This window comes from Arvicanthis niloticus, chromosome 13 (assembly GCF_011762505.2).
Source record: "Arvicanthis niloticus isolate mArvNil1 chromosome 13, mArvNil1.pat.X, whole genome shotgun sequence".
Lineage (NCBI taxonomy): Eukaryota > Metazoa > Chordata > Mammalia > Rodentia > Muridae > Arvicanthis > Arvicanthis niloticus.
In genome coordinates, this window is record NC_047670.1 from 70,584,444 (window position 1) to 70,605,631 (window position 21,188).

The following is a 21,188-nucleotide window of genomic DNA, read 5'->3' on the forward strand; positions in this document are numbered from 1 at the left end:
GTGGGAGGAAAGGAAGCATCTCAGATAATTTGTAAGTTATTGCCCTGAGTCAGTGAATGAAAGGGCTGACGTTAGTTCATGGAAAGAGATGGTCTTTGCAGGTTGAGTACCCTTACACACATGGGTACACACATGCTGAGAAAGAATCAGGAAACTTAAACTTGGTATAGTGCTTCAGATTTAGATTTACTGACAGGTGTTGGTTTGAACCACCATGCAAACTGTGGAGGAAAATTAGCATCATGGGATAATTGAATAACTCACAAGGTCTGTCAAAAGAGAATGTGCCATTATGTTAGCAATGGAGAAGAGGAGGAGGTGTGGAGAGTTTAAGTTAGCCATCACATATGTTTGAAGAGAATAGAGGAAAATTGTCCTTTAGATTTAGCAAGTAGGAAATCATTGAGTAAGAGCTCTTGAGGAAGTAAAAGCACTAGAATCTAGATTGCAAGAGATTGTGGAGTGCTGGGGAAGCCACTGAGGAAGACGTGCCTGAAGACTGCCTTCCCAGAGGCTGTGAAGAATGAGAGGCAGAGAGTCAAGGTCAAAGGACAGGTGTCTGGTTTGTTTAAAGGTAACAGAAGCCTGACACATTTAACAGCAGCAGCTTTTGGCCTAGCTCACCCCCAGCCCTCAGAATCTTCCAGTTCCACACGTTAAAGTAACAACTTGTGAATGGAAAAAAAAAAGACTTCTGTACTGGAACGGTTGTTTTCTATTCTACACCCTTTGCAACACGGGTGTAACTGTTTATATGCATTTGGTGCGAGGCATACAGCTATGAGGGCAATCCGGAGGGGTTCTGTGCGTGTTCCTTTCGATGTCCCTGGGGAGTCTTGGAGCCACACAGCACTTCCTGCATGGCAGTATTTACACAGTTGCATGCTCCTTCAAGTTTCTTACCTTTCATCCTCAGAATCCATCCAGGGGGTACAGACCTTCTGCAAGTGTTTGCTGAACTACATCAAATTGAATTTTAAAACCTACAAACTAAACTCTTGGTTTTTCTTTTTTCTTTCTTAATTTTTATTTTAGTGGCAGCTTAACTCTCTTTGTTCTTTCTTCCAATGAGTCTGACTTTTCTTTCCAAAGAGCTTTGAGAAGCAGAATCCGGGAGAGTTTAGAGACTTCATCTGCTACAAGTAAAATTTTACCAGGCTACAAATCCTGTGTAGCAGGAAATGTCCCGTTTAATCACTGGAATCCTCAGCCTCACACACAGTGGCCAGTTAGGAAACAGCTACTGGATAACTCACAAAGACATATGCCAGGAGTGTGTTCTCGCTCCTAGATGAGCCACAGACCCTAGAAAGAACTATTACATTCAGTAGGAGACTGGACCTGACCTGTATTGTTACACTGAAGAACAAGTGAAATTATATACTTTGGGTTCCAAAATTAAAAGGAGAGAAAAACATTAAATCTCAGCTGCCATTCCCAAGGCCAAGTAAGGCTAGAACAGTAAAAATCTTCTCAAAGTACCAACAGGTAGTGAAGCAGCAGTGGGCAGAATGGTCTCTGAGGCCCTGTCAAGCTGATCCCTGTTAGCTGACCCTAAACTTTACATTTGGTGGTTTTGAGATAGCCCAAGCTGGCCTCAAACTCACTGTGTAGTCTGCACTAGCCTGAGCCTCTAAGGATCCGTTTACTCCATACCAGTAGCTTTAGCACTGGTGATCCAGCTATAAAAGAGACAACGGCCCTTCTCCTTCCTTCCGTCTGCCCCTCCCTTCATTCCCTCCCTTTTTTTTTTTAACCTCAAGAAGCTTCCATTCCAATGGGCAGTGGATGAGCTACAACACATTTTAGACAGATGTCCAGAGAGCCTGTGGCAAGGACAGGACAGAGCAAAACTGAAAGGACATTTATAGTGGTCACATCGAGGTGCTGGGCTATTGGCACTCCTTGGGGGTCTTGAGCAATTAAAACTATTTTTATTTTTTGTGTGTATGTGCCCACATGGATGCATGTTCTCTACATACGTGACTGGTGCCTGCAGAGGGAAGAGGGTGTCACGTCCAGTCCTGTGAGCAAGTTTTGATTCTAACTACTTAATACTTTAAAGATTTGTTCTGTACCGAGTGTGCTGGCTCACACTTGTCACCCAGCAATTGAGATGCTGAGTGAAGAACAGTGTGTCAAGGGTCTGAGGTCACTCTGGGCCACATGGTGAGCTCCAAGCCACGCTAGATTACCCACTGACACCCTGCTCTCAAGCAAACAAAACAAAAAGCAAAACAAAAACCTGTTCTTCTCTGAACTCTCTATATACTTAGCTCTCCATATAAATTGCTTCTAACTGCTCCTGCTTCTTCACTGGCTTTTACAGTGACCAGAACAGTAAACATTAAAAAAAAAAAAAAAAATCTCCAACAAACCTGTGAAGCAGCATGACAATTTGCTAGGACCCATCTAATTTTCTTGACCTCTCAAGCCATCCTCCCACCCCTCCCCAACCCCTGGTGCAGTGCTGGGGATAGAACCTATGGCCTCCCACGTTAGGCCAGCTCTCCGATACTGGGCCACGGGATGGCTGCTTGTGGACTTGTTTTCTTTCCTTCCCTTTTCTCTTTACCCCCTTTTCTGTTTTAGTTTCTTTAATAATTTATAAGTCTCCATGTTCACCTGGTTTCATTTCATTTAAAACTCCCCGACTCTCCTCTTACTCCATGAATTGTTTTTCCCTCTGAGGTGAAATGTCTACCGCCGCATACTTCATTTCCAGTAAGGGTCTGTGTCAGTTGCTTCTTTGTTGTGTGATAAAGCACATGACCAAGGCAGCTTACAGAAGGAGGGTTCCAGAGGGATGGGAGTCCATCACCACTGTGGCAGGGAGCATGGGGAGAGCATCACATCTTAATCCAAAAACCGGGGCAGAGAAGGCACAAGTCCTTTGAAATCTCAAGCCCTGTCCCCAGTAACACACCTTCTCCCATGAGGTCATACTTCCTAATCCTTCCCAAAGTTTCATAACTGTGGGCCATGCAGTCAAGCATGTTCATGCATGGAGTGTGTACACGTGCGGATGCAAAGGCACGTGTATAGAGATCAGAGGTTGATGTCACGTGACCTTCTTGATCACTTTCCTCCTTATTTACTGAGGCAGGGTAGCTCCCTCAATGAACCCAGAGCTCACCCCATCTGGTTAGTCTAGGTAGCAGATTGCTCTCCCACTCTGGAAGGTTGGGATCACAGAGACACTGCCACACCCACCTCACACTCCAAGAACTTTACCTACTGAGAAATCACCTTGGCCCTAATATTTAATGTTTTGGTAGGCTCAGATCTAAACAACGAGGTCATTGTTTGCCACTGTGGACTCAAAATACCGGAATAACAAATATCTATGTGTAGTTTTCTTTTTCTCCAAGAAACATGAAGACTTATAGTTTTGAAAAGATTGCTCTTACAGTCATATCATTTATAGAAAAAAGATATTTTTAAATTCTAAACTACTTCTTTCCATTTAAATCATTTCATTCTAGGATATACTTTGAATAGTTACCACTTCAAACAATATAGCATGCTATACCTAGGGTTTTCAAACTGCTTAATATTATATATGAAAAAATCTTATCCTACTTTTGGAGAAATAAGGCTAGAATATAAAACTGCTCATTCAACATTTCAAAGTAAGCCAGTATTAGAGTTAACAAGATTAAGAACTTTTATTTTTAAATAATTCTTGTACATTTAGATATTAATTAGATAAAAGTATAAATATAAAGCAGTAATTATAAAACACTTCAGCACCAGGGTTTGATCATATTTTTAAAAAATCTAAACTTGCTCATTGTCCACCAGACCAAATGAGAAACGTGTGAATGACTGACATAACTACCATATGTGACGGCCAGGCATGAGGTAGGCATTACTCTGGACACTAGCATCACAACTGCCTGGCAGGGGTAGCTATTACTCTGTGCACTCGGCTAGTCAGAACCTAGGTTTGATTTTTTTTTTTTTTAATAGAAAAGTCACATGATCCATGACTGACTCTAGAGGTGCTTAGAGTCAACTAACTAATCATAAATACCTTGAATTCTTGACATTTCTCATTACTGGTTGTATCCATGCCAACTATAAAACAAATACATGTTTTTTCTTACACTTAAAAAAGTCATGGATGACTGACAGCTGTGGTTTATTTCTGCACGCACAAGATTCCTTCAGAGCTGGCTTTAAATCCACAGGGAAAGTGTTACAGACTAATGTCTAAATTTCAAGGGAAGCCTTACCCTTATTTAAGTTTAAAAACACTTGAGATCTTAGTGACGTACTAGTCCAGTTAGGGGCAACAGGAGCAAAACCAAAACACCTTTAACATAAACTAATATGCAAGTTAACAAATGACACTGAAGAGCTTTGTCTACTGTATCTAAAATCCTTTCTCATGCAATCCAGCTCTTTCAGCTAATGCAATATAATCACACAAAGACTCCTTTACACATTTTCAATAAATAGCTTGAAATTATTTTTGTACACTTTTAATTTTTGAATAGAAATGTCTTGAAGGTAGCCTGCAATGGGCAGTGACTACATAATGGAAAAGTATCAGATGAAGCTACAAGAGGAGGGTAGGCAGCAGGCGAGTGTAAGGTACACGTCTGTAAAAAGTAATCTACTCGTGTTTACACAAACCAGGTATATTAAAAAAAATCACTCAAAAATGATCTACATAGCATACACATACATGTACTCACACAATGATGGTATGGGTATGTGCACACACACTAGAAATTACACAAGCAAAAGAAAAAGAGGCCAAGGGAATATACAACAACTGGTCCGTGGATTCTACCATTGCTGGGAGGGGCCAGAGACCTTGAAATATTTATGTTGAACTTTCTATTAGAGAAGTATACCCATGCAATTCATGTGCCATAAATTAGATGGCTCTGCTGTAACATGAGGCACGAGAACATAAGGCACTGGCACAGAGCCAACTCACTTTCCAGGTCTAACCTGATGTTGTCAAGACAACCATATTAACCTCTCTTGATCTTAGTTTCAAAGCAACTTAAAGGATTAAAAGCGTGTGTGTGTGTGTGTGTGTGTGTGTGTGTGTGTGTGTGTGTGTGTGTCATGTGAGAGAAGAGTGGGGGAAGGAGGAGGCTGAGAACAGGAGCTGTGGAAGGGGTCTCCAAGTATTAGTAGAACAGATCTGTGTGTGTAGTTATCCTTTGGACAGCAACAGGAAATGCCGAGACTATCACCCATTAGGGAAAGAGGGCAAGTCTCAGACAAGGTCTAATAAAGTTTTCTGGCTTCTCTTTATCCTTACCAAATGGGCTCACATAGATTGGGCATCCTACCACCATGTCAAGCCCTTTCATATTGTAAGAAAACATGTGGTTGTTGACTGGGTGATTCACTTACTGTGAATATCTCCTATCTATCTTAAAATGCCTTCAAGCAGGGACATTACAATTTCTATTAAAAAAAAAAAAAAAACCTTTAAATCTACCAGACTTTGTTCAAACTTCTCTTTTACATGGGGAAGTCTCATAAAATTTTGAAGAAAAAAAAAAGGATATCTTAATAACATTTTCATACTTTCTATTAAGGGCCATCCAAAAAGTAGTATAATTCAGGTACCTGGAACCAGAGTTAGAGATGGTTGTGAGCCATCATGTGGGTCCTGGAAATTGATCCCAAGTCCTCTGGAAGAGCTGCTAGTGTTCTTACCCACTGAGCCAGCCGTCTCTCATGTACATTAGTTTACGTGTCCATCTCTGAACTGACTTAATGATAGTATTCCTTCCTGCTTATATTTTTTTCTGCAATTCAAGAATTCACTCATAATTTCTCTTTCTCTGCTTTTTTATTCCCCTAGTATTTTTTTTTTTTAATAGTTTAAGGTCTTCAATATTGACCTGATTGCCTAACTGGGATATTCAAAACCATGCGATTATCCTAAGGGCCCCTATGTCTCCCTTTTACCTTAGTAGGAGAGGTGGCAAAGCTCTCTGTGCCCTCTGTGTGCACAGCACACGTAGCACTGAGTCAGCGCTCTTCAGAGGCCTGCCACAGGCGAGTCCCTTCACCAGAGATGGACTTAGTGATTTTCCTTTACCGTGACAAGGTAGGGATGGGCGTACAAGGGTATTCCTGAGACTTTGTGGGCTGAGAAGACTGAGATCACAACAGTTTAATAAACAGGTAAGAATGAAAAAACATTAAAAAAAAAAAAAAAAGCATTTAAGAGTGAACTATAACAAACCAGGCATTTCTTATTTCTGAATCTTGTGATTCAGTGGTTCAATCACTCACTTGTGATTCAATGTGTCAGTCAGTGGTTGACAGATCCATTCTGTGTCAGTTTACAGTGTAACAGCTAAGAACAAATGATCATCAATGAAAAACTAAATACCCTGATCATGGAGGGCTGGAGAGATGGCTGGCTCAGTGGTTAAGAACACTGGCAGCTCTTCCAGAGGACCTGGGCTACATTTCCAGGACCCACATGGTGGCTCACAACCATCTCTAACTCCAGTTCCAGAGAATCTGACACCATCTTCTGTCTTCCCTGGGTATCAGGAAGAGAAAGGTGCAGACATATGTGCAGGCAAAATACTATACACACATAAGTATAAATAAAAACCTTACCCTATTAAGTATAAAATGCATGGTTTTCCATAATAGCTAATTTCAGAAACAGAAGCTTCTTAGCTCTGAGAGTTGGACATCCAAGGATGATTAGGTGTGTATTAACCCATTTAAGGTTATGAATGTGTTTAGAGTCACAGTGGCTAACTGCAGTGATAAGTGGTGAGCAGAGGCCATTCCAGTAAAGGGGGTGTGTGTGTGTGTGAGTTTTTGTTTTTGATGTGTTTAATTTTCAGTAATATTCAGGGCCAGCTCTCCCCAGGAATGCACGTCCTATAATGACGAGCATATTTAAAAGTTACAGTAAGAGAATATTAAATGTCCTGATAAGTTTTGTAGAAAATAAGTGGAGTTTTACTTAGTATTTTCCAAAGTTACCTAATCTTCCTTTAACACTAATAAACAGATGAGAAACACCGACCTGTTAAGAAACACTCTCACATATGTCCCATGGCGCTGAAAACAACTTCTAACACTTTCACATTTTTAGAAAACATATGAAAGACTGAATTTGTAAGTTCTTGAAGAATAATTTGAGGTGTGGGGGTTAAGGACAGAAGAGTTCCAAAGTCACAAGTACATGTAACTGTAAATTAGGCCTCTGAAGATGAAGAATTGTCCCCAAATCTAAACATAGATGACTCAAAACCTCTTTCACTAAGATCTGCTTTCTCTGGGTAGACATCTCAGCCTTGGGTAAATGTTGCTTACTTACAAGGAAGCACTGCAAGCCCTTCCACCCCTGCCAACACCATCCTTCTGCCAACTGAAATTTAAGACAGCACCTCGTCTTTCCTCTTAATGCTAACTAATAGAACTCCATTTTTATGCACCCAAACTGATAACAAAAAGGTGTGTGTGTGTGGGGGGAAGCAAGATAAAAACAGTGAATATTCCCATTTCCCTATAGATACAAAAAGAGCAGACAGGCTCATTTTCTTTAAGATAGCCCTTCCTACAGTCTTTCAAACCAAGAAGTCTTGTCAAATACCTGAATTTGGGTGTTGTTATATCCTATGAAAATAACACGATTTAAAGGTCTGCAATGCTGGTTGTTGCCTTAGCAGCTCTGTGGCCATGCTGATATATAATATAATCAACTTATTTCTGAAAGTGTCTTTGACAAACTTATTTATTAATAAGAAAGAAAAAAGTCGGCATACATCTTTTCTTACAAATACATGATCATACATGCATACATTTTTGGCTCTATTTTTTCTTATTTAAAGACGTAAGACTATTTCATCTCTCTTTTTTTATAAATCACTTTATTATAAAGAACTTGCAAATAAAAGGCATCATTTAGCTACAGTAACACAGACATTCAAACAAGCACTTGTTCAAACCCAAAGTTTATGCATCTCAGTGAGCTTTTATACAGTTAGAACAGCATTCAGAAGCTGTGGAACTCTACTTTGGAGTTTTACGCTATAGACTACATTTTTATGAACTTATCCATCACAAAGAAAAAGCAACCACCACCCCAAATTCATGACAGGGCAACATCTAGATAAAAGAATCAGCTCTGTACTCTTGCACAACCCATGTGTCACTTACCTGTGTTCTGTCCTTGTCACTTAACACACCTGGCCTCCTTTTCCTCACTACACACACCCACCATTAGTGCACATGCATCTGTTATAGGCTAGCATCCGTATATGAGGCAGAACATGTGGTTTTCTTTCTGAGACTGGGTGTTCTTGCATAACATACATTGTAAGTCTGTGCATTTCCCAGCAAATTTTGTGACTTCATTTTTCTTTAAAGTTGAGTAATATTCCATTTTATTTATGCACTATACCATCTCATTTAAGATAATAATAACTGCTTTGATAAAAAAAAAAAAAGCAAAATATGTGTGACCCATTGAGCAGTGGTTCTCAACCCATGAGTTATGACCCTTTTCAGGGGTTGAAAGACCCTTTCATAGGAATTGTATCTCAGAGCCTGCATTTCAGATATTTACATTACAATTCATAATAGTAGCAAAATTACAGTCATGAAGAAGCAATGAAAAATTTATGGTTGGGGGTCACCACAACCTTAGGAACTGAAAGGGTTGCAGCATTAGGAAGACTGAGAACCACTTTGTGAGAGGGAGCCTTCTTGTTCTTCCTCAGCAGTAGAAATTGCTGTGTTCACTTACGAATTCTTGTCTCCTACACAAAACCACATGAGTCTCCTCAGGCTGTTGGTTAGTTCTTGGTCAAAAGCAACTGGAATAATACTCACTTTTGGAGGAGCTAAAATGTCTGACAGTGTATCCTTAGCATACCCTGTGTTCTATTACGCAACACTGTTATTCTTACTAAGGCTGTAGCAATGTTTTGTTTAACCCAGAGTTGTTGCCCTTATCTCTATTAACCAACTGGCTTCCTCTGCTAACTCATCCACATAGAACGCTTTTTCCAAATTAGGCTCCAAGCTAAACACTAGAGGACAGTGAGCATATAAAAATCACCTTACTTGCTCCCTCCCCCCATAAAGATCCAGCTTAAATGTCTTAAGTACTGTTAATAAGAAGAAATTTTGGTAGCCCTGTGTACTTTCATAGGATGGCAGAAACAAACTTGGATTCTGACCAAGGATATTGGCAAAGTTTTTATTATAGGCTTGGAATAGCATTTTGTTATTGAGAATCAGGAATATAGTTTGAAGAGATTATGAAGTCTTACAGATTTATTCAAAGCTTTTACCACGTCTCTGTCTAAAAAGCTATAAATTGTAACATCTAGTTGGGATTCTACTGAAATTGAAATTAATTATAATTAAATAATGTGTTTTCCTACTATTTTTCTCCAAAGTTGATGGAAATAGGATATTTTTAAATGAAAAAATTGTTTACTGCACACATGCGCACCCCCCTCCCCCCCACACACACGCACGCACGCACACACTGCACACATGCCATACATTCACATCTTCAGTAATTAGACTGGACTTTAACTTGCCTAACTTCAGCAGGAACGTCTTGTCTCCGCCATATTTGACAGTTCTTACTAAGTGTAACCCACTCCTGAGGCTGGCTCCTTCTGAACCAAGTACTTTCTGCAAGAACTTAGTTGCTTTCTTCTTGAAAAATAAATTCTTTTGAGATCTGTCACTGTACAAGAGAAAGCAGGACCATAGCTCTCTTTCATAGAAGGAGCCTGGCAAACAATCACCAGTAGACCACCATGCACGGGCACTGTGCAAACACAGAGGCTTCTTCTTGCCACCTACCTTAGACTACTGGAGCTGCTCTGACAAAATGACCGCAGACTTACAAACAACAGAAATTTGTTCTTCCCAGTGCTCGAGGCTCACCAGTCCAAGATCAGGACAGCGATAGACTTACATCCAGGGAGAAAGTTTACCAGGCAGAATCTTTGTGCTGTGTAACTCATGAGGGCAGGGGTGAAACATCATCACAGGGGCTCTTGGACAAGGCACTAGTCACGAGAGCTCTGCTCCTGTAACTAAATTCTCCCAGGACATTTACATGCCTCCTAATAACATCACCTCTAGTTTATCTAGACTCAGGGGAGGAACGGACACACAAACATTCAGAGCACAGCATCACCCTGGCCTTCCTGAGCATACTGGGCTTGTTAGTATGCATCAGTAAGGCTGAAACTGACTTTATTAAAAATAATAAATACATACATAAAGGATTATCTACCTAAATGTTGCTTATACTATTGGCTACAGAATCTCAAGTTAAAACAATAGTCCTGTAAATGCTGGGCTTGCTATCACTTACCAGAAAACAATAACCATCAAAGGAGAAACCGGTACCATACCAGCGCCTTTCCTCAACAGGTGTCATGCTTCAGTAGCTGCGAATAAATCTTTATACTCAGAATACGGCACCAGCTTCTCAAGATAATGTTTATAGGAACCATGAAAAGGACCTGCCTTACACTGAGCACTTGGTGTCTCTGAATTCTTGTCCGGTGCACATGGGAGCTCAGCGGCCTACAGTAGGCTGGCAGTCTGATCTCATGTGACACTCCAGCTCCAGTCTTCTGAGACACAGAGCAGTGTAACTTACAAAGCTATCTATCTATCTCACTGCTAAGTCCATGCTCACTGTAGCCAATATACATTTGGCCTTTGTGCCATCTTTGGGAGTAGGGATCAGGAAGCTCCATGGATCGGCATTTTATGGCGAGGTTAGAAGAAACAACATTAGTTAAGGCAACAAAAGGATTGATATGGTTGTTTTCTCTAGATCTGCTGACTCCTGAGAGGACAGCCAATTCACTACCATCTTACAGACTTTAGTGCAGCCAGCTATGGAAGGAGACATACTCAAGGCAAGGGCTAAGGCCCCTAATTACTACAAGATCAAAACCAAACCCAAACAAACAAACCACTGAATTTTTTTTCTCAACTTACACTGGACTACAGCTATGACCTTAAGGTCTATGGGCTGCTGTCTTTTGACTACTCAGCAGTTATAAACTGTGCGTGGGACTGTAGAGAGGCACACGATGCTAACCTGCACGGACGTGGCAGTCATAGTATGAAAATGCATGGTTGTTTCTGGAACACTGGAAAAGAAAGTCTTAATAAACAATGTCCATGTGGATTCTAAGATAAACTGTCAGCTAAGAAATCCTGCACTGTACAGCTAATAATTTTAAAATTATTCAATAAGTCCTTAAAGATCTTTTAGTCTATTTTTCCATAATCCCATGTTTATTTGGTAATTTTCTGTCACTTTCATGGATCGATGATTCTGCTTAAACATTTATACACTTTTCTTTAATTACAAATGTTTTAGATAAATATATCACTGACACACATTTACTTATCAGCTAATCTAATTTTAGAAACCAGATTTTTATCAGTTAGACAGAAGGAACCTTTAGTAGAAAAAGCATTAGTTTAGGAACTATTTACATTTTATACATGAGCCCAAAGTCTAAGTTAAGTCAAATGTGTGAGTCTAAGTATTATTGTTGGGAAAAAGGACATGCTTACTTCTAAATATGCCCTTTTCTTTCTGCAGCAGGAAGTGCACCAAGGGAGACATTTTTTTTTTTCCTGTTTTTTCAAGATAGGGGTTCTCTGTGTAACCCTGGCCATCCTGGAACGTGATCTGCAGAGCAGGCTGGCCTCAGACTCAGAGATCTGCCTGCCTCTGCCTCCAGAGGGCTGGCATCAAAGGCATGCACCAAGACTGCCTGGCGTCAAAGGAGAAAACCTTAATGCTATATATAAGCTATGTAGATGCTACCCACCTGTATCCATACGTGCATGGAGTTGTTGATTTTAAGCATCAAGAATTATTCATGTAAGGATCTAAATACTCCCAAAGGGTATATCAAATTTACACACTTGAACTTGAGCATGTTTTAATGGCATGGTGGTGCACACCTGTAAGCCTAGCACTGCAGGGATAATTATCTCTTGTGCATTGCGTAAAAGTATCACCTGTCAATAAAGAGCTGAGTGGCCTATAGCAAAGGCAGGAACATCTGGTAGGCGGAACATCTGGCAGAAATATAGGAACTCTGAATAAGAGTGGGGTGTGGGGTGCAGGAAGATTTACTACTTGCACTCAGTATGAACCTGAGAAGAGGTAACCATATGTGGCAGACACAGAACAGTAGAAATGGGTCAATTGAGTTATGGGCTAGTTGTGGAACAAGCCTAGCTTAAGGTCTAGGTGTTAATTCATAAATAAATTGTCTCAAAAACCAACCAAACAAAAACCACTAGGGTTGTAGATTAGTGCAGAGTGCTTGGCTACCAGGCAGAAAGCTCTGAGTTCAAGCCCCAGTGGCACAGAAAACAAAAGTGGCAAAGTCACGCATCAAAAAGCCTTGTGAACACATATGCCCCAAACACACCTAAAACAGTCCCTTTACAAACTACCATCACTAGAGCTACATGTAACTTCAATTTTTTTCAAATCCTATTTTTAATGATGGTTCTTAAACGCTTTAACCTCCCTTTAGGCCACCACCCACCAGAGGTAGTGAAAAGGAAAGGATACGGGGGAAGTGGACCTGTTTAGAAAGATTCTTTGGAGCAGATGCTGTCTGTGTTGTCTGGAAGTCAGCAGTTCGGTTCACAGGTCAGCAGGCAGCAGCTCGTTCCATTTGTAAACACTTCATGAGTGCACCAGCAGTCCAGTTTGGTAGAGCCGGGATAGCGACAGCAATGAAACAACTGAGCAGAGACAGCTAAGGCCTCAGCCTCGGCTCCAGTCAGCAGGAGGGACCTAAAGGAACAACAGGAGAAGTTCTTGGCTGTGTCTCTCTCAGGGAACTGAAGATTGGTGAAGACATGAGACCCACAAGCGTTGCACAGCTATCTGTACCAGCAAGCCGAGCTCTGTCTCTGTCAGTCCATGGAGCCCTTTTTACATTCTCTTCAAACATCACATGTCTTCCACCGGTCTTGCCTCAGCACGTGCCTTGTCTCAGCATGTGCACCTGTCTCAGCTGACATCACTCTGCCAATCAGCCAGAGTCCAAGGAAGCAGCCAGAAATTGCAGCACGCCACCCGAAGGGTTTTTTTGGTGTGTTCCTCTATGGAGTTCTGACAAATGCAGGCCCACTATGCACTAAGGCGGACCACTACATTCGTGTTGTCGGCAAAGAATCCTTCATCACATGTCCTTTCCCTTGCTTGTTTTAGCAGAACATCCTCTCACCTGTGTCTGCTTCAACCAAACGTTCCTTCACGAGTCTGCCTTAGTCTTTCACCTGTGTCCACTTCTACTAAGCTTTCCTTCAACTATTTGCCCTACTCAACCAATAGACTTTCCAAAGAACCCTGAAATCTCCACTTCAGCTATACTGCCAATTACGGCCAGCTGTGCGGACATGCCCCCGTAATCCAGCAATTGAGCAGTTGAGATGACATCATAGAGTTCAAGGCCAGCCTGAATTACATAATATGAGACCATGCTAAAAAAAAAAAAAAAAGGCTTCAACTATACACTGGGCCACAGACAAGTCACAAAAACCTGAAAGATAAAAGTATTTTGTGAATAAATCTACAGAAGCAAATCTGGGCTAATGCTGTGCCATGACCCTCAGATTCTGCAGCAAACAGCGGCAGCACTCGCCACAAAGCATCGATCGGAGCACTTTGTTGAATGTCACCCATACATTGTCCTTGAAAAAAAAATCTCATGTTATTACATTCATATGAGGCAAGGAATGAAATGTGAAATGCACTTTTCATTAATGCAATCCTTTATACATGTATTTTCCAGACAGATAACAACCAAAATAATAGCTAGGTTCCTTTAACATGAACTTTCAAGACTATCACACAAATACACGTCTGCTAGTTTTAATTATTTCAACTTGGTAAACTAAGTGGTTTTCCTTAGCTAAAGCTTCAAACTGCTTTTTTTTTTTTTTTTTTTTTTTTTTTTTTTTTTGCAGGGGTCAACACCATTTTAACAGAAAGAATCTTGAGTGATCTCCTAAGCTTCTTATGTCTTTAGCAAGTAGCTTGAACTTTATGCATACTAACTATAGTGCCCTCTAAATGGCCACACCTTGTTTCACAGGCTGGAGCACACCTCCGACTTAGACACAGACCGAACGTCCAATCTCTTAGTTAGCTGGGAAGATACTGCTCTTTCAAGTCTTTAGAAATCCACACAGAACAGAGCTGGGGAGGGACGGAGCTAGGTGTAGTAAATCTGACCCAATGGCTGTAGTCATGGCGCTCCTACTAGTTCTGGTGGCCTGAGCTCATCAGAGCAGAAAGACAACCAGGATTAGCTAATGTCACTGTTAAAGGCAGAGTCACTTCCATGGGAATAGAGGGAAGTCTCAAATACTCCAATGAAAGGGAAGCTTCTTTAATTTCCAGAAAAAGGGGGTTATCGTTCAACTTATTAACCCCAATGACTGAGTAAAAATGCCTTTAAATAGGGCAGGAACAGATGCTAGGAACAAAACCCATCAACAATTACTGATGCTACCTGTTGGCATTTAGCCTAGGCTCCGCCCCACAGTTACCTGGCAACAGCCAGGTGTGCCTGACTCACTATAAAAGGGGCTGCTTGGCCCCTCCTCACTCTCTTGCTTTTCTCCTCTTGTTCCTGCTCTCTTACCTTCTTCCCCCTCTACACATGCTTATGGCCGGGCCTCTACTCCTCTTCTCTCTCCCACCACCCCGCTCTGCCTTCCTCTTAACTCCCTTTCCCCTGCCCTGAATAAACTCTATTCTATATTATTACTGTCCTGTGGCTGGTCCCTCAGGGAGGAAGGGATGCCCCAGCATGGGCCCGCTGAGGCATCCCCTTCCCCCACACCATACCATGCATGCCTCCACCAAACACATCCCTGGCTTTTCTTTCTTTTTATAAAACACAACACTACCTGATACTATTATCAACATTGATAATAAAAGGAAGTCTGGCCCGGTGGTGGTGGTGGCGCATGCCTTTAATCCCAGCACTTGGGAGGCAGAGGCAGGCGGATTTCTGAGTTCAAGGCCAGCCTGGTCTACAGAGTGAGTTCCAGGACAGCCAGGGCTACACAGAGAAACCCTGTCTCAAAAAACAAACAAACAAACAAACAAAAACAAAAAACCAAAAAGCTATCTTACTATGACATCTGAATTTCTGTTTACAGAAGACTTCACTAAGCTTCCATTTTGATGCTACAGATGAACAGGTAATCAAGGTCTCCAAGAAACAGAAGAGTTAAAAAGATTCAATTATCAGTCAACACCACTCTAACTCATGTAGTGAAAGAAAAACTACAGGCTTCATGACACCTATTACACAGCTCTGCACTTCAGCCTAATTCCTGTTTTATTGTTCTGCCAACAGGACTGCCAATTCCTTAAGCTTTACAGCTAGTCAAGAATTAAGTCTGCATTAAATACAAAATTAATATGTCTTTGGATTTAATTTTTTAAATTAATAGCAAAGTGCGATGTAGAGGGGAGTCAATGTACCAAAAAATTGAAACAGAAGATGAAAATTCATTGGAACAATGCTCAGTAGTGTGTGTGTAAGTAAAACAGTCACTGAACACTCGTTCCCGCCGCTCCCTTAAATAAAGTTAATTATTAGACTCATGGATCTGTGTTTTCAAAGAGTATGATTTAAGTGCTTATTATGAACATTACATTTGAGTAAACACTAACCCCAACTGTGATCCCTCTGTTGATATGATGCCTTGATGCTTTTTTATACAGAATTATATCTAATTGCCCCTAAAAATATCTTTGATTTACCCCATCTGTGACAGGGCCTCACAATGTAGCTCTGGCTGTCAAGGAACTCACAATCCTATCTCAGTGAACTAGGCTGAGATCTCAGCTGAGAGCTCCAACACTGCCTGAAACTGAATTCTGAATGTAACTCGGTGTTAAAAGATTCTGCTTAAGTATCGAAAATTAGGAACCCTATTGTGTAAATATTTCATTACAGTCCTCCAAAGCTGCCAGTTAGGAAGCACCCAGTGCCGGAACACTGGCTTCTGGAGGGTCAGCTTGTTCTTCCCTCTCCACCTCCTGACCAAGTAAGGCATTAGATAGCTGTTTACTTAGTGGGTTTGTAATCTACACTGACAATAAAGAGCTACTTGGCTAGTATACATGCCCTCCCAAATGTAGATGTTATTACTAAACAAAGTATTAACATGCTAAACTGCATACTAAGTAGTTTCAATGACCCAAAGAGAAATATTTAAGAATGCATATAAATGTATCACATTAAACTATTTAGGATTAGAAAAGTGACTTAAACATCTAAGGCCAATACCCTCTGCCAAAGCCCAAGAGAATGCTACCTCCAGGGTGTATTATTATAAATGCATACAGTTTAATATTCTAATTAAATCATTACAATTTTCCAAATTGAAAACGATCATTTATTTTTAAATAAAATCACACTGTTTTTGTATAAAGACTAACTTCTAATAGTTAGTGACAATGAGCAAAATTCTCCCGGAGCTTACCAGAGCCTTTTGTGTCAAATCATCTGGGAAACATGTCAACTGAAGATTCAAGAGCGTCTATCTACATTAAAACTGTCATACTCTGTAGAATAAAACCTTTCCTCACCTTTAAAAAACTGTTATTAATTCTGCCAAGACCCACCATCAGAAGGAAAAGGACATCTCTATTATTGGAAGTTGTAATCAAATTTTCAGAGACAACTTGGCACACAGGTACAACCGCTGCAGATTCCAACAAAAGCAGCCAGCCACAAAAGCATTCTCAGGGCTCACTAAGAGTTCTTAATGTCATCTTCAAAGAAATGCCAATTTCACTGCAAAAGCCTTGTTCACCCAACCAAATCATTTCTGTAGACCTTAAAGAAATCAAAAATCTAAAATTGAGTCGACATGCCCAATTCCTCACTTAAAGTTAATTTGCCCCTTGAAATCACAACCCTGACATGCTTAATTTAAAATTGGGTATGGTTTTTTTTGACATGTCATAGAAAAAGAAATTTTTATAATTCTTGATGAAGCAAACGGATGATATGGGACAAAGATCCACATAGCAGGAATCTCTGACTAGAACTTGCAGTCACGATTAAAAACCACACTTTACATTCCTCCTAGCATAAAGTCTCTGTCACATTTCTCATCAGAACAGTAAGCTATACTAAGGTTTGGACAATGTTCGCTCTTGCTGTAATGTTTAAGGGAATGATTTTCATTAATGCTTGAAAGCTATGAGCTATATTGTACTTTACATCAAATTAGTTAGAGAATAGCTATTGTAAAACTGTCAGCACATCTCTAACATGTCTGTAGGCTCCACCTGCTCTATGCTGCCCACTATTGGGAATGTAGTATGGTAATAAGAAATGTGATACTATCCACTGGGGTTCCTTTTAGTACAAAAGCATAAAAATATTCTCCTGCTGCTTGGGTGAATGCTAAGATTAGGCCATCCTTGCAAGAGATGAAGACAGATCAGTAGTAACTAAACTTATTAAATATGATGAAAGACATCAGTAGGAAGAGACGGGACCAAGAACTATGTTGGTGTTCCATGGGACAGCAGCAGTAATGGGGCGGGGCAGAAGATGGGGTGTGGAATTTCAGTGAGGAGCAGTGTGCAGAAGAAGGCTACTGTTCTGTACTCAGACGGAAATACGCAGGTGCCACCATAATATCTCAACGAGCCACAGAACCATGCAAGCACAATGGCTGATGCAACTGGAAGATGACACAGAAACCCAGAAAATTCCCCTCTTCCCTTAAGTCTTTCCTTTTCAAGCAAATAACCACTGATAGTTAACTTTTGTCTCATATTTTCCCCTGTGATCTCAGGAAAACTGAACTGCTGAGTGGTCTGATAACATCAACTTTTAGGTTTGTTTTCACTTTAAACAGGGTATATAGTCAAAGTGTTAAGAATTTAAGTTCTATCCATCAGTATACTTAGACCTCCATTTTGAGGATTACACCTCTTCTACAGAAAGCGATCCTAAAATTCCTGAAAAAGCTTTAAAAGGTTAGATCCCCTCCAAGCCCTTAGCCTTTGATACTTGCTCTGAAAACCAAATTTGCTGGTAGGTACGTGTGTGGATACGTACACACTTCATAGCACTCGCTGCCTTCGAAGTGTCAACCTGGCCCTCGTAAAGTGCCAACATGTCATCCCTCCAATCTGCTCCTGGACCTGAAAATTAAAGCCAAGCAGGCCTGCCCAGTGCAAGGGTGGGACGGAAGGTCGTTCCGATGTCCACCTAGAGACATTAACAACATACAGTCCCAGGTTGGGCTCCGACGACTTAAAAGTCAGGGCTCGTGCCGCCTCCGTCCCCGCGGTGCCCGCGGCTGCAGAGCGGGTCTGCCGGGTCGCCTGGACCGCCACCGCCGGCATCGCGACTCCGCGTTCCGGGAGCCGAAGCCTCGGCGGCCATCGGCGGGCACGCGCGAGGGCGACAGGCCGGCTCACGCTGGACGACAGCGGCCTCCCGGTCCTCGTCCGTCCGGATCCCGGCCCGCTGTCACCCCGCCGCCAGTGCCCGGAGCGGCCGGCCGCAGCCCGCCTCTGCCTTCCGCTACCCTTCCCGTCGCGCCCAGAGAAGACGGAAGAGGACGGAGCGCCCGAGGGTGGCGGGCAGTCGCCGACGTCGAGCCACGCGGTCCCCGCGGGCTCCGCTCCCTGACGCCGGGCTTCCCTGGTCAGATGCATCCTCGGCGGAGGTATATTCCATGTTGACAGATCTCTCGCCTCGCACAAAATGGGGCCGGGGGAGCGGCCGCCGCGGGATCCATGGGCGCCGCCATTTTGTGAGGCGCGGCGGAGCTCGGCTGTGTGTAATGGTTGAAGAGAGTGACCCCCCTCTAGGGAATCCCCGGCGCTGACGGTTACGCAAGGGGCCGTGCGCAAGTGCGGCGCGCAGGGAACCCGCACAGCCCGGCCGGTCGGCCAGCCGCGCTCGCCACTGCCCTTGAGGCGGCGGGGGAAGGGGCTGCTGGCCCAGCCCGGCCCTCCCCACCCGCGCGCCTCGCCTCAGGCCGGGCCACCCGGCTTCTCCTCCTCCACGGCCAGGGTCTCCGCCCCTCACAGGCTTGCGAGGCACTCACTGGTCCTCGGGTGCCAGGAATTTCCTAGCCACACCTTATCCCCGACCCCATTGAAGACATAAACTTTACTTGGGAAATAAATCCGTTTCCTAGAGTGAGTACCGGAAGCACGCTCTGCTGTATTACATAATTCTTTTTTTTTTTTTTTCTTTTCCCTCCCCGTCACCCGATAGGTGCTCCCATCGGAAAGACTACCTGAAATAACCCATCCAGACTCTTACTATCCTGTGACCTTGGGCTCGTGACTTTGCCAGTAGTGGCTGTCTCTAAAATGGGAATCTTAATACACCCGAGGAGAAGCGTGATGCTCAACGTTTGTAGATCGGGGAGGGCTCCAACACCCCGGTAAATGCAAATTTAAGCGGTACCTCTTTTTTAATATAAAAAAATTGAATTCCCCATTTTCACATTTTTTTTTTAAAAGCATCACCACAGAAAAACTGAAAGGGGAAACATTTTGCCCTCTTTTTCAGATACTAGTGCAGAAAAATATTAAGCAATGTTATTCTCAAAGTTGGGAGGTTATTTCTCAAAAGGAGCGATTACCGTTTGCATACCTCCGGGTCGGTGCACCAAACCGACCAAAGAAGGGGGGACGAATTAAAAGCCTTACTCTATCTCCACAAAAGTAGGGCAGGCAGTTCCCAGCGTATTTGATCCCACAGTTCGGCGAAGTGAGTTTACGGCCCCATCACGGACCATGTGCTCATCCGGCTTCATTCTAGCATGAAGCCCGGAGGCCGACGCCTCCCGCTAGAAACGTCTCCAGAGGGGGCGAGCGGACTTCTCCCCGGCCGCCGGGGCTGCGCCGGGCGAGCCTCCGTGTGGCGGGAGGCCCGGCGGGCGCCGCCGGGGACACGAACATCGCCTCCACCCCTAACCCCGGAACAACCGGTAGTGGCCGTTTCCCCGCGCCGCCCCCCTTTCCGCCCGCTTTGTGTGCGTGTGAAATGTGCTGCACATTGCAGATGAACCCTAAGCCGGGCGAGCCGAGTCTATTGTTCCCCGCGAGGAGCCGCCGCGACCGTGTGGAGCCAGGCGCAGTGCCGCGGCCGGCCCTCGGGGGGCGCTGTGCGGCGCTGGCGGCCCGGCCGTGGCGGCGGCAGAGAAGGGAGGCTGGCGGGCAGGCAGGCAGGCCGGCGGGCGGCGCGCAGCGGCTCGGCTGCCGCCGGAGCCTGTGCCCGGGGACGCCCGGGCCGCCGCCGCCGCCGCCGCGCGTGAATGTGTGCGAGGGCCCCGCGGAGCCGCGGCCCGGATCCACGCTGTCACCCCGCTCTCCACAAGCCACCACACAGACCTCCCCCTCCCCACGCGGCCCCGCCTGCCCCGGCCCCGCCGCGCCGCCGCCGCCGCCGCCGCCGCCGCCGCCGCCGAAACTCCCAGGCCTGCGGCCGCCCGGGCCCCTCGCCTCCGCTCGCCCGGCCCCCGGCCGGCTCGTGCGCCCTCGGCCGCAGCACCATGTTGAATCGCGTCCCCGGGCCGAGCCGCCAGGGCCGGCGGCGCTGAGAGGCGGCCAGAGCCGGGCCGCGGGAGGCGGCGAGGCAGGGTGGGGGCCGCGTTCGCCCCGCGGCTCCGCGCCCGGCCGCCCGTCGCCTGCCCCTCTAGTTTCGCTCCCGTTTCTTTAAACTTTTTTAGAAATTCCCCTCCCTCCGGCCCTGCGCTCCCCCTGGCCTCCCGCTCCCTCCTTCCCCTCCTCCTCGCCTCCTCCCCCTCCCTCCTCCCTCCCTGCGCCGCCGCCGCCGCCGCCGCCGCCGCCACCGCCGGCCCATGACTGAGCCCCGCCACCGCCGGCCGAGGAATGGGCTCCGGGCGCTGGTAGGGAGCGCGGGGAGCGGGGGCCGCGTTTGAACCGCGATCTGGGTTTTCGGGAGACCTCCTTTGGCAAAATAATGGCAAACTCGACGGGGAAGGCGCCTCCGGACGAGCGGAGGAAGGGACTGGCTTTCCTGGACGAGCTGCGGCAGTTCCACCACAGCAGAGGGTGAGAGCAGGACCGGGGGGGCAGCGCCGGGGCGAGCCGGGGCGAACGGGGCCCGCGGCGGGCGCGGGGTCCC

At 44.4% G+C, this 21,188-nt stretch overlaps 3 protein-coding genes across 3 annotated transcripts in view; 1 reads left to right on the forward strand and 2 right to left on the reverse strand.

Annotated features, from left to right (window-relative positions):
- Window positions 1-3,643: 3,643 nt before the first annotated feature.
- Window positions 3,644-20,903, reverse strand: LOC143434253 (uncharacterized). Its single transcript, XM_076912316.1, has 3 exons — window positions 20,893-20,903; window positions 19,748-20,753; window positions 3,644-12,823 (listed from the first exon to the last, which is right to left on the reverse strand). The coding sequence occupies exons 1-2, from the start codon at window positions 20,901-20,903 to the stop codon at window positions 19,856-19,858; spliced, it is 909 nt and encodes a 302-aa protein (XP_076768431.1). The 3' UTR covers window positions 3,644-12,823; window positions 19,748-19,855.
- LOC143434151 (uncharacterized) lies at window positions 7,724-19,750 on the reverse strand. The gene is made up of 2 exons (XM_076911955.1): window positions 18,135-19,750; window positions 7,724-13,515 (listed from the first exon to the last, which is right to left on the reverse strand). Exon 1 carries the CDS (start codon window positions 18,737-18,739, stop codon window positions 18,140-18,142), a length of 600 nt encoding a protein of 199 aa, XP_076768070.1. The 5' UTR covers window positions 18,740-19,750; the 3' UTR covers window positions 7,724-13,515; window positions 18,135-18,139.
- The window catches only part of Arid2 (AT-rich interaction domain 2), a 124,991-nt gene continuing 124,463 nt past the window's right edge, over window positions 20,661-21,188 (forward strand). Inside the window, exon 1 of the mRNA XM_034516309.2 lies at window positions 20,661-21,115. Within this exon, the coding sequence (XP_034372200.1) occupies window positions 21,024-21,115 (92 nt within the window). The 5' untranslated portion in view covers window positions 20,661-21,023. The remainder of the gene's footprint in view (window positions 21,116-21,188) is intronic.

What these genes read in the sequence shown, in the direction of transcription:
- LOC143434151 (XM_076911955.1), bottom strand. Translation starts at nt 18,739, where the DNA reads ATGCATCTGACCAGGGAAGCCCGGCGTCAGGGAGCGGAGCCCGCGGGG.